The sequence below is a fragment of the Gambusia affinis genome, linkage group LG20 (genome assembly GCF_019740435.1).
Source record: "Gambusia affinis linkage group LG20, SWU_Gaff_1.0, whole genome shotgun sequence".
Lineage (NCBI taxonomy): Eukaryota > Metazoa > Chordata > Actinopteri > Cyprinodontiformes > Poeciliidae > Gambusia > Gambusia affinis.
In genome coordinates this window covers 216290-229785 of record NC_057887.1, presented here as the reverse complement: position 1 = coordinate 229785, position 13496 = coordinate 216290, and the positions used below count along the sequence as shown (strand labels likewise).

Here is a 13496-nt window from a genome sequence, read left to right as displayed (position 1 = left end):
TCAACCCACAGCATAGATAAGGACGTAAAAGACCAGTAAGTATTATTTTAGTTTTATTTAAATTACTCCCAAAGCAGCATATTTAGTACTGAGATCAGTGATAATTCCTCATTTCAATCTGGCTTACATACCATTATTATTGCTATGATTGCTCATGCTGAGGTTTATAAGGTTAAGCAGATGAATAGCAATTAGGTCAGGAGGTAATTTTTGCAATAAAGAAATGAAAACATTTATGATGCAGGGAGCTGGGACAAAGCGCCCTAACTACACTGTGTGCTGATTATATGTGGGATGTAATTTGCTTCTGCTAAAGCAAATTGCATAGTTTTAATGTTAGAGCCACAGTAGCCAAATGGACAATGCTTTTCCAACTTCATCTTAATTTGCTTTTTTATTGATTCCATCATTTCTTATCTGTAAGTCTAACCTTGTTTAATGTAACGTTCTGGATAATGATGAAACTGGAAACTCCAGTCTTCTGCACATCCAATATCAATGCTATGCCTGACTATAAAAAAATGCAGGAAAATGACTCAATTTCACCTAAAAAAGATTAGAAGAAATTATAAATGAACTAAACTACTCTTAAGAAAGATCTGATTTCATTCAAATAGTAAACTCATCCCTCTCATCAGGGGGATTTCACACTAATATTGAGTTAATAGGTCACATGACTTGGAAGCTATTGAAGAAAAATACTAAAATTTGATAAAAAATTTGCTGAATTATATGAAGTCCTAAAATGGAATAAAAATGAGTTCCCCTTGGCTATTGCTTCATGTAGCAACCTTCCAGGTATTTATACTAATTTATATATGTATGTGGTGACAGGGCGCACCAGCAGCTGCGCTCAATTTCCTGCAAATTGTGATTTATAATGGAAAGGTGCGCACATCTGAATTTTTTTGTACACTACACATTTCTAAATTTGCATGCACTCTTTTATACATGAGGCCCCAGAATTGGATTCGTCCAAAATGTCTTGAGTTAGTTTCACTGGAACCAAGGGGCCAAGCTCACCATAAGCCCTCCTCCACCAAACTTTACTCTTGGCACAATGTTGTCAGCCAAGTACCGTTGTCCTGGCAACCACCAAACCCAGACTTGTCCATCAGATTGCCAGATGGAGAAACAATGATTTGTCACTCCAGAGAACGCACCTCCACTGCTCTGGAGTCCATTGGAGGTGTTTTACACCACTGCATACAACGCTTTGTATTGCACGTGGTGGATGCAGCTGCACCACCATGGAAACCCATTCCATGAAGCTCTCTGCCCAGTTTCTGAGCTAATCTGAACGTCACATGATCCTGCTTCATCAGTTTATGTTATGAACAAAATGTAAGTGCTGTCATTCCCAAACACTTCCATTTTCTTAGAATACGAGTCTCACAATTGACTGTGGCGCGAGGAAATTTCATCACTGGATTTGTTGCACAGGTCAGTTCCACACTGGAATTCACAGAGCGAGCCATTCTTTCACACATTTGTAAGAACAGTCTGCATGCCAAGGTGCTTCAGTTTATACACCTTTGGCCATGGAAGTGATTGGAACACCTGACTGTGATCATTTGGATGGGTGAGCAAATACTTTTGGCAATAAAGTACTTGTGCGCCAAGGTACAAAGCGGCCTCCAAAATGACTCACCAGTTCAGTCAGCAGGAATGGGCCAAGATTCCTGCCAAGCTTGTGGAAGAATACCTAAAACGTTTGATCCAACTCAAAAAATTAAATGAAGGTTATTCAAACATTTGACTTTGAAGAAAGTAATAAACATTGCCTTAAAATATATCTTATTCTGCCATTTAGCAAATAGGAAAGTGGTAATCCTAATTCATCTAAGACAGGAAATGCTTGTTCTAATTTTATGTCAGTGTGAAAAAAATGCATGTCTTTATAAAGTTTATATACATTTCTGGTTTCAACTGTAGATAGAAATAATCATAGGAAGCCATTGAAAATAGTGACCATAAAAGACTCAACACACAAAATTGTGAAAAAGTATTCTAATTAGCTGAAAAACAAAAGCAGAATCACTTTAAGAGAATTAAATTCTTGATGTAACACTGAGTTGTGAGACATTAAACTGAGATGTTAAAAGAAATAAAACATAACCCCAAACAGAGGACTGCCAGCTGGAACATATGATGGCAAATAAACACAGTGTGGCTGTGAAAGAACAGAAAATGCAGAACAGTTTGCTAGATAAAAAAGAAACTTATCAACAAAAATGAAAGATAAACAGGAGTCAGTGTCTGTACAAGCAGCTGAAGGAGTGGAAGTCAGACTGTCAGTCATAATCTAAACATGTTCTATGGTTGGATAGAAAATGAAAATGATGCTCCAACTTTCCATGCCAGTAAAGTTAAAAGTGAGTGTATGAAGAAAAGGAGAAATTTTTTCAGTCAGAGGATGGAGACACTGACCAGGTAAAGTAGCTGGAAGGAACTCTACAACTAAAGCTGGATATTTTCAGGACCATAAAGTGTCTCCTCTGAGCAGTGTCTTTTCTTCAGGAAACACAAAGCAACTGATTGATGTGGTTCTTGATTGTGGTACAGTTTCAAATATCAAAATGACTTCAAAACAAAAGAAAGGACATGAGGTCTCATGCAGAACTGCTGCTTAAATGGTCCACAATCAGATATTTCGGCTTAATTTGCAGCTGACCAGCTTTAAAAACTTTTCAGTTTCCTTTTGATAAAAGAGATGTGCTGGGAATATTTTACTTCACCACTGTTATGTGCTATAAGTCTCAACAGTCTCAATCACAAAGCAACTCCAGGTCATGTGTCTACACCACCTCAACCTGTTTTGAATAAAAAGGAAGCTGTTTATCCTCCAAGCAGGTCCTCGATCGAGGCGTGTTGCAGTGGCGTGTCTCAGTGGCGTGTTGCAGTGGAGTCCATGTGTGTATCACTCAGGATGCTATCCGCTTGTTTCTGCAGCCTGTCGTCCAGCAGCGCCGTTCCGACCACAAACTGATCCTGAATAGTAAGAATTTGAGCCCATGCAGGTAAACACAAACACACACAAAACATGAAGAAATGAGAATCAAAATGAAAACATGGATGCAGGTGACCAGGACTTTCTCACCTTCTTCTTGGATGTGGGCGAAGCCAGAGGTGGGTTAAAGGTCATATCTTTGACACTGTAGTCTTCAAAGAGCTCCAGTGGAGACCTGAAAAAGTGAAGACATCTTTTAACGCAGCTGACCAGGCCATGTTGTTGCTGAATGTAATTTTACATGACTTCCAGTTCTGCTTGAGAGTGTTTCACCTGCGGCTGAACTCCATACTGAGTGCTGCCGAGCCGTCACTCGGAGCTCCATGACTCAAATGACCCGCAAATCGCCGTACAACAGGGTGGAAATGTCTCTGAAAATACAGCAACACAAACATGTTGAAGTCAAGCGTGTGTGGTGGGAGCGTGAGCATGCAAGAGGAGAACTCTGACTCCCAGGTTGGCTCTCAACCTGGAACGTTGGTGCAATGTATGTGATACACAGACGCACACATACACACAAGTAAGTATTTTGACTATAATTTTAGGAATCTTTTCTAAATACAGTGCTTAATGGAGAATTGGTCTAGAGAATTCTGTATTTTTCTATACCTAGGCTTTTGATGAATCACATTTGAGTTTAGTTTAAACTGTGAAAGTTTCTTTGCAAGTCAATTTGCTAACACCCAAACTGGCTAATAGCCCATGCTGAGCCTGATGTGTGTGTATACCTGCAGTGTGTGAAGCTCCCAGAGTGCAGTGTTCTGAGCATTGCAATGTTCAGGTTCATCTAGTTCCATCAGGTAGAAGCCACTGCCCTGAATTTCGTTATCCAAAAGGAAGTCACATTTGGGGAATGACTGTCAAATGAAGCAGAACAAAACGCGCTTTGACAAACAGGTGGAAGTTTGGCAATCTTTTCCATTAACTAAAAAGAGCCAGGTTCAATTAGAAGGCTTGACAGACTCACATGCATGGTAGCTCGGTTTGCTGCAAGAATTCCAACGCTGGCATTGGGCAGGACGTGTAGACTGAGCACGCTCAGTCGTTTGAAGAAGGCCATGGCTCTCTGCAGGGTTACCTGCTTCCTGCGACGAGTCAGCATGGCATCCAGACACCGCAGCACAATAATGATGTCATCATTGGGTGCCCCTGAGATAGCCGAAGTGTGAAACTTAAACCTTTTGACTTGTGAGGTCTGTGTGATTGGTAGTTTAGAAAAAATTAGAAAGTTGTGAACACACCCGCATGAAGCCGCAGCAGAATTTTGTAAAGCTGAGAGTAGAAGTTCAGAGGATCGATGTTCAGGGCGTCACCTGGTCCACAAAAACAGAGACATTTACCTCCATACCAATCTGAATCTAAGTTTAGAACTGATCTGAACAAAAAAGCAGTTACAAATTTTTCTCTTCCTGCTCTCTGGGGCAGTGTTCAGCGCTCTCACACTGACTTTCATTCTTCATGAGTAGAAACACACACCCCTCAAACTCACCGCCTTCATTGGCTTCAATCTTGTCTACATGTTGTTTTTGTTATGCAAACTTTTCTTGCAACCTCAGACCACTGTCTCCCTTACTGTGGAGACAGTGTGAGCTATGAGACAAACTGTCCATGTTGAGTCACCAACTCTCCTGCTTAGGCCAAGAGGCTGTTCTTGTAAACCACAGAGCAGAGTAATTAAACTAGAACACTTCTTTCTTCAAGTTCTACTGAATGCAGACAGGCCTTGCAGAACGCTGTGGACAACATTTGAAACCTTCGGTGGTCATCAAAGACTCAGAAGAACAATCTTACCTTGTCCAGACAGGATGGTAAAGACTGTCTGGATGCAGTGGAGACTCTCCCGATTGGTCAGATTCTGCACAGATCAATGGTATCAATTAAAATATTGAGATGCAGACTACTGTTTAGGGGTGACATACTCACTCCTGATTGGATAAGGTTCTGCAGCACGTTCAGCAGGTCATCAAAGAACTCCAGGTTGATCAGGTGAGCAAAACTGGAGGGAAGTGGCATCATGGTCATTACTAGCAAGGTCCTGTAACAGTGTCATCATCCAGAGTGTAGCTTACTTAGCCAGTCCTTCCAGGACAGCAGGGAGGAGAACTGATCGCTGAGCTTTCTTCAAAATCCTGAAGTAGATGAGGAAGATGATGTTCAGAGTCTCTGTGTGCTGCAGACAAAGAGGAGGAAGATAAGAATGTTAGCTTCTTTCTGTACTCTGTCCTCTCATTTTAATTTCTGAACCAAATCTTACCAGTTTAGTCTTCTTCTCTTTGCTGTCTGAAGCTTCAGCCTCTAGAAGCTCCTTTTCCAGCTTCTCTTCTGCTTTCTTCCACTGTGTGACACACACACACACACACACATGTTTGCGTGGCTATTGTTGTGGGGACTTTCCAGTGACTTCCATTCATTTCTACAGCCTATACCTTACCCTTATCCCAACCCCAACCCTGACCAAAACTAAATTCACACCTTAGTCCTAACACAGCATGTCCCCATAAGGAGGACCCACTGGTCCCCATAACCCACTGTGTCAGGAAAATGGTTCCCATGAGATATAAAAAATAAATGCACACATACATACACTTGTTTTTCTTTCTTACTGGCCCAATCCATATTCAGCAATATAAAACTAACTAGCCTTTACATTTGCTTATATTCCTTTTCTATAAAAACAATCAGGGAGAACCAAAGGAACCTTTTATTTTCCCGTTTGATTCTGATTTAAACTGCAAAACAGTTCAAGCAAATTTCTTATGGTTGAACTTCTCACAGATCTGAAAGACTGACACACTTGTGATGGGAGAGAGCTTTGTGAGGGGGAAGCAGCTTTGTCACAAACATGGAACTCATTGGATCTGTTTGTCAGACTGTATGTCTTTGTTTACATAAAAGTAAAACAAAATAAGAAAAAAGAATCTTTCTAGCTCTACTTGAACTTCAGCCAAGTATTTTGTTTACCTTCCTCTGCATCCTGGACAAGTTTTTCTTCTTCTCTTTGTTTGTCATAAACTTGGCCTTTGGGGCCGTGGCCTCCAGGTCCTTCTTCATCTCCACCTCCTTGATCCTCAGACTCAGCAGAGTTCGAAGCATCTGTTGATAAGCAGGAGAAGAACCAAGGTGAAAGAAGGTGTCAAGAAGTGTAAAAAGTTCTAAACATATAGAGCCACATGAGGTTAAGGAACATTTTATTTGTTACCTCAGGTCTGACATTGTAGTTGAGGCTTTTGGTGAGGCCAGAGATGACCCGCACTGTGGCCAGTGATGCCCCGCCCACTTTGTCCTCCTGAAAGAGCTTCCTGAATGCATTACAGCACATGTCTGACACCTGCAACAAGGATGAATCCATGAACTCATTATCTGCTGACTTGTCTGATCTGACCTACATCAAAAGACATTACAAGATGCTCAGCTGGAGCTGATCTACCCGAAGGAGATGTCTAACCTTCTTCAGAGGGTCATTCATCAGAGGAACCAAGACGACAATGATGTTGTTGTGGAAGTTGAAGTGTGGCATAGAGAGCAGCAGCTCACACAGGCAACGTACTGAGACCTCAGCCAGGCCGCAGTATGACTGGAAGCTTACTACCTGACTGCGTTTCCTCTTCTTCTGCTTCCAGTCTGGGGATGAAGACAGATGGTGAGAAGTGTGTGTGTGTGTGTGTGTGCGCGTGTGTTGCAATGATGTACCTTTAATGGTCTGTTCTAAATCCTCCAGATAGAACTTGTACTGACTGACAAGACTTTCCTCAAACTCTCTAAGCTGCTGCGTCTCTTTCTTCACCTGCAGGACAACAGAGATACAGCAGCTGTTAAAACCTGCTCTACCAGTCACTAAACACACAGAATGAGCCCTGGTGACCTTGGTGTTCTTCTCTGCAGAGGTCAGGGGTCGTATCCTGTAGGTGGGGGCGATGTCTTTGAAGACCTCCATGAGAGAAACCATCACCATTTTCCTCACTGAGACCGCCACGCTGGGGTCAGCCTCCATCATCATCCCCCGCAGCTCCTTCACACGTTTCATCTGCACAAAGTACCACCAACACAAATGGAGGGCGTGTATCATGTCGCTTATCAATTTGTCATAACAATTTTGCTATATCGCTGACTTGATCAATTCTAATTAATGATACCGTCTGCTCCACTAACTAACACTGAGACTGACAGCCTAAATGTGGCGAGACTCAACTGGCTTCACTGAAAGAATTCACTGTCCTACACTCTTATGGTCATAATCTAGGCCTTGAACTGACTGACAAGCTCAAGGCCTGTGAAGAATTAACCTCTGCTGCCTGATAATTTTTTAATAACCTTTGAGTTTATTTTAATCCAAACCTGAGAGAAGCCTTCATTATAGAAGATATTTATCAGACGATGCTTTTAAAACCTTTAAAGAATCTGTTCCATGGTTAAGTTCCCCTGAATCTCAGGGAGTAAATTTATAAAAAATATATATAATTTAGTATATTTCAAACATACTTACACTGAATACTTAGTATACTTAAAATGTACTTACACATATGTACTACCTATAAATATATAGGAAATATGCTAAAAGCATACCTGTACCAATTTTGACAATATAACTTTAAACACACTTAAATATAACTGCACCAAAATACACTTTTAAGAAATATACTAAATAAAAGTATGCTTTAAGTGAACAAAATATGTATTTGCTCAAGTGTACTAATGAAACAATATGCTTTAAAGATATTTTGTGTTTATTTTAAAATATATGCTCAAAATAGAATTTTTTAAAATTCATTTAACGCTTACTTTAAAAGTAAAACAAACATACTGAAATTTCAGCATATTTTAAATTACATCTCAATGTATACTTTAGGCTAATAAAGCATGCCTTTTTAGGTGCCTTAATAATCTTTTACTATTTTTGCCAAAACGGCAAAGAATAAAAAAAATAATGTGGCAAAGAGGCAAACTTGGCGTACTCGCCAAAACAAACAAAACACTATAACTTTCACATTAAAAGGTCAGTTGGCACCAAACTTAGCATGAGTGATCTGGTTGAATCCCTGCCGAGTTTGTTTTTTGAACATATTGAAGGTTAGGTTTTAAAGTGACAGGGACACTCTGTCTAATTTTAAGAGAAGACTTAAAACTTTGCTTTTTGATAAAGCTTGAGATAGACTGGCTTAGGTTATCCTGAATTATTTCTGAAATAATGCTACAGCTGCTAGAGGACAAGCTGACCACTTTTTCTCACTTTTTTTTCTACTCCTCTCTAATTTGTGTCATTTGAGGTAATTCCAAATGGCAACTTTTTGTTTCCTTAGTTATGTATCTCTCCATAGAAGCTAGACCTGGTGTTTCATTCTGTTTGGCTGTGGTTCCTTCCTGGAGGAGGAGATTGGCTGAGATAATGGAGCTCATCCCCCATCAATTAATTATTCTCCTTCTCCTTATTTACTTTCATAAAAATCAAAAACAATTCTACATCCTACCTTCATCATGATGAAATTAGACCAGCTGTTCCACTTACATTGTTTAACGGATCTGAGATGATGGCTGAAGCCATGCTGGCGATGCGCTGTTTCTTTATGTTTAGTGTCTGAATTCTAAATTGTTCTCTTTCCTCTGGTGTCAGCTCCATGTGGCTCGGTGGCGCTTCATCTGCACAGGAGATGGTATGACAGGCACATCAAACTTCTGTCAAGCCAGTTGGTCTGCAGCTCCACGTGGAGCTCATCCCTTATTTTTTCTAGTAGACCATAACTTCTCTTTCACTCCAAATAAATTTTGAGAAAACTTATGAAAACGCTGATGTTGGTGTAATGGCAATTGTTGTTATTACACAGACCATCATATCCAAGATAATACACCGTGTTCCAAATTATTATGCAAATTGGATTTAAGTGCCATAAAGATGACATTTGCTGTGCTATTAAATTTATAGATGGTATTGTGTGTCAGGGATATTACAATCACTATAATTAATTTCAGAGAGCTGGATTGATTAGTTTGTCTGGTGAGCTCAAAGGAAATCTACTTAAGAAGGATGTTCCACATTATTAACATCCTTCAAGCATGTTTTCAAGCAATATGGGAAAGAGAAATGATCTCATATCAAAACAGCTCTAGGAAGGTATTCTGACATCCTGCAAAGAAATTCAAGCAGAAATTATTAACAAACTCACAAGTTCAATGGATCAAGAATTGTTCAGGTGATATCAAAGAAGGGATCCTATGTTAACAAGGAATTCAGTCTGTTAAGATGTTTTTGATTGAAATAGCTTTTGATTTTAGTACATGTGACCACTTAATGCTGCACATTCAAAGAATGACTGTTTGCAGTTCTTTATAATCCATAAAATGTTTAGAAAATCTGCTGTGCATAATAATTTGGAACAGTGAATTTTGAGTTTTTCATTTTTGAAAAACATTTCTGTTCTCATGGGGAGCTTTGTTCAGTAAAATTTGATTTATAATGTAATAGTTCATGACTTGAAAATTATACTGACCATCATTTGCATTGACCATTTAAGAAAATCTGAGAAAACATTTGGAACACGGCGTAAACTTGATAGTTTTGAGAGACCAGCAGTCTTTCCTACCATCTTCCTCCTGCTCAGACATCGCTGCAAGCTCCTCCTCCTCTTCCTCCTCCTGCTGTTGTTTAACCGCTTACAAAAACCAAAGCAAGTCAGTTTCACAGGTGACCGCAGCACTCAAAGTAAGTTGCAGTAAATAATAAATAGTAAGTAATGTGGAAGTCACCTCTTTCGATGCTCCTCGGAATCACTCTGTCTTTGTCTTTGATTGGAAGCAGTTGGATCACCTCTTTCTCTTCCATCTTTGCCATCTTTCTTGGAATCTTCTCGTAGCTGCGCACCACGTCGGCGTTCTTCGTCTTGTTGCTATGCACCGGCCCGCTGGGAGAAAAATTACACACTTTAGTTACTGCCAGTTCACTAAGACATATGATGACAGCGCGCATGTTACCAGGACGACAGGTCTCTGGTTAAGAAGGATGCTTTTCGGGCCATGGCAGTCATTTCTTCTAAGTCTTCTTCATCCATCATGTCTGAGGGCAGGCTCTCCAGGAACTCCTCCTCGTCATCCTCCTCCTCTGTCAAACAGTTGAGAATGAGTTTACTGATGGACCCATCAACTGCTGACAGCTGTGTGTGTATACTGCATGTCTCAGCATGTCTCACCTGGTCTCTTCCTGTATGTCTCTAGTGGCCGGGGCACCTGGAGCGCAGCGCCTTTCATGGCCTGCCTCAGCCTCTTCTGCTCCTTGCGTTGTTTCTTGGCCACATTCTGCTGCTTCAGCTGGCGGCTCTTCAGTTTGTTCTCCAGTTTCATACCACTAGTCTTCAACAGCCGACGGAATGTTGGCCGGCGCTTTTTTGAGCGGAGCTGTGGTGTGGGGGGTGCATAGAACACAACATTTCAATTTCTGCTGACAAGCTACCAATAATGTTTAACCAGTTTACTGTAAGCCTTTCCACGATCTACAGATGATTCAAAAACAATGTATTTATACATTTATAATGTATTTACTTCTCAAATATGAATGAATCTATCCTGGCTACTGAATGTGCAGTTTGTTAGAATTTGGTTATATTTACTACTTCACACTACAGACTTTATCCTCAAAGGTGTTTGTTTAAGACCCTAATAAAATATATTTGCGTTCAGGTTAAACCATAAAAGTTTATTTTTTACCGTTTTGTGGATAATTAATATCATGTGGGACCAGGCCCGTCACAGAGTCAGGTGTCCCCTCTAGACTGGAAATTGTTTTTCATTTTTACTTCAGAGTTACCAACTTTCTCAATTTGATACAGTTTTTGATACTTCCCGTATCTGTGCCTGTTGTCCAGCACACTTTTTTCAGCTGTTACAATTGTTCAATCCATTGCTTTTCGAGTCGCCTTTAAATGCAACTTGAGCCCTAAGATGTTGACGCTGGTTTTACACCAGCGTCAACATCTTAGGGCTCAAATTGCGGAGCTGCCGGCGCAGGTCTGTGTTAAAATCACGGCAGCAAACCAGCAAAAGTCAAAACCCTTTGCACAGTTTCCACCAAACTAAGTGAGTTGAGTAATGTTGTTGGATGCAGATAATGATAGCTAGCTAATGCCAATACATTACTTTAGGCTTTGTTAATAAGCGTAGGCTAGGAATTTTGTTATTGATGCTCAACTGTGGGTAGTACTGGTTACATTTACTTGAGTAACTATGGGGTATTTATAAGAGTAGATTTACTGCACTGTACTTTTTTTCTGCAACGCATGAGTTAATGTTTATTCAAATTTGAGCATAATTACTCAACATTTTAGACATGTCACCGTTTACGTCCTTATTATTTATTTTGTAAAAATGGTTAGTTTATTTGATAGGTTACATAAGTTTGTTTACCAGGGCCCCCCAAAATAAGCCAATGCCCCCATGCTAAATTCCGCTGGACCCCAGACGTCATGTCATCCACTGGTTCTGGTCTACTGGGTTTTCTGAATTTTGCAGTCATTACAGCCGTTACTTTAAAGCACTTTGTGCTTTCTCCTGCTGAAAAACTTTATGAAGATGCAGATTTCTTTCTCTTGCAGGAATCGCGAAATAAAACCCATCGTTAAGAAATGTGATAATGTTACGAATATCTTTAAAAGTTTCCTCTTAGGTCATATTTCAGTCCGTTTTCTCATCAATATTCGAGAGTTTAGAGCGATGCGCGCACCCACGACAGGACAATTCTCGGCATAACACCGGAACCAGCATCGTCTCCAAGTTTTAACAGGTCTTCTTACCGGGCCCATGGCTGCAGGAATTATCCGAGATTTGTCCTATATTCCCTGGCTGGTTCTGATGAACTGACTCCGTCTGTTTGGGTCAAAAGTAGAGATGTAGGCAGAAACAACATGTGCGTACAACCATCAACACAGCCGGGACGCTGCCTGACCCGGAAACACTAAAATAAGTACTGCAGGAAGACAACTGCGCCACCAGGAGAATGGGAGGACCACGGAGATAAAGCATTCAGACATGAAAAAGCAATTTCACTTTCACTGATTTTGAATATTGAATTAGAGGACTTGAGATTTTAGTTTACTTCAGGATGGTCATTTTTATTTAGAAAGAGAGAAATTTGATATTTTGGACGCTTCCCTTTTCGCTTTGATCCATGGAAAGGACTTAACTTATGATGAAATCACTTGGACTCTGGAGGCAGAGCAGGACATCCCTTTAACAGCTTTTTTCTCAGATGCCGACTATTGCACTTCCTAAACCTGAAAAACTGTTCAAATGTTATACCTACTGCTGAAGATGATGAACCACATGACAGTACTATTGTTTTAAACCAGTGGTTCCCAAAGATTTTCTGGACCCCCCTATGGATTACAATAACCCTCCCCACACCCTACAAAGAAAAGAAAATCAACTGGACACACATCATTCAACCAGACATAAACCTATACACATATTTTGCTTTCAAACTCCTCTGAAGTTTATTTCACTCTTCAGGCTGCAGCAAAACACACTACAAACCATCAATGAAACACTTTTGTGTATGGTAACTTTTTTTTCTTCTTCTTTTCATTCATCCATACTGCTTTGAGCCCCCTCTAGAGGCGCGCCCCACACTTTGGGAACCACTGGTTCCCAAAGTGTTAAAGCCGTAACCAGACCTGACAGACATCCCACTAATTAATCCTGACATAGTTCTGGTTACCTCCTTCATATCAGAGAAAGGTTTAAACAGTGTGGGTTTCTCTATAAAACAACATGGCTTCACTGAGGGGTTCTCTGTTGCAGCTGAAAATGTTTGCAAACAGTGTCACTTTTGTGCTACACACAATCCACCAAACTGTCAAACAAACACAAGTTGCACATCCACCATCTGGCTTTCCTTATCAAAACTTAATGATGGATTTTATTGTACTAAAAAATATTTTTTTAAAAAGGGACAATCACAAACAAACTGAATGAGAAGTAGGTCCAAAGCTAATTTAAACCAATTTGAGACCTTTTGGATGTAATGCATCTACGGGGAACAAACTTGCAAAAATCCAAAACTGCTAAAGACATTTGAATTTATTTATGTCGAATATGACAGTATAAAATCACATGAACAAGGACTGCAAAAGACACATCTTTTTCTACCACAATAATCTTAACATGCTCGTAAAGGAATAGGAAGAAATAAGAAACTTATGAACTCCTACCACATAAACTCACAATATTTTCAGATGGACCCTCATTATTAAATAAAAACTCCCAAATAAATACAAGTTAATAAATTTTCCATTTTATATGGGTTTACATATGTCTAAATATATTCGTCCATAAATCCATACCCTCACACTCAAATGCGTTAGCCTCAATTTAAATATACACATTAGTGCTGTATCTCACCCGTATTCCATCTTGTGAAAATTACCTTCTTATATTTCCTCTTAAATTGTATTAAATTTCAACTTTGTTCTAACTCATCTAACTTGTTCCATAATTTAAGTTATAT

At 39.9% G+C, this 13496-nt stretch overlaps 1 protein-coding gene across 1 annotated transcript; it reads right to left on the bottom strand.

The window, feature by feature from the left end:
* Positions 1 to 1995: 1995 nt before the first annotated feature.
* noc3l (NOC3-like DNA replication regulator) lies at positions 1996 to 11977 on the bottom strand. The gene is made up of 21 exons (XM_044101975.1): positions 11785 to 11977; positions 10189 to 10393; positions 9974 to 10100; positions 9749 to 9903; positions 9586 to 9654; positions 8514 to 8644; positions 6873 to 7034; positions 6701 to 6794; positions 6456 to 6631; positions 6210 to 6338; positions 5972 to 6103; positions 5265 to 5345; positions 5080 to 5180; positions 4934 to 5006; positions 4802 to 4865; positions 4252 to 4323; positions 3978 to 4159; positions 3739 to 3867; positions 3284 to 3381; positions 3101 to 3185; positions 1996 to 2991 (listed from the first exon to the last, which is right to left on the bottom strand). The coding sequence occupies exons 1-21, from the start codon at positions 11791 to 11793 to the stop codon at positions 2887 to 2889; spliced, it is 2379 nt and encodes a 792-aa protein (XP_043957910.1). The 5' UTR covers positions 11794 to 11977; the 3' UTR covers positions 1996 to 2886.
* Between the last annotated feature and the right edge of the window lie 1519 nt (positions 11978 to 13496).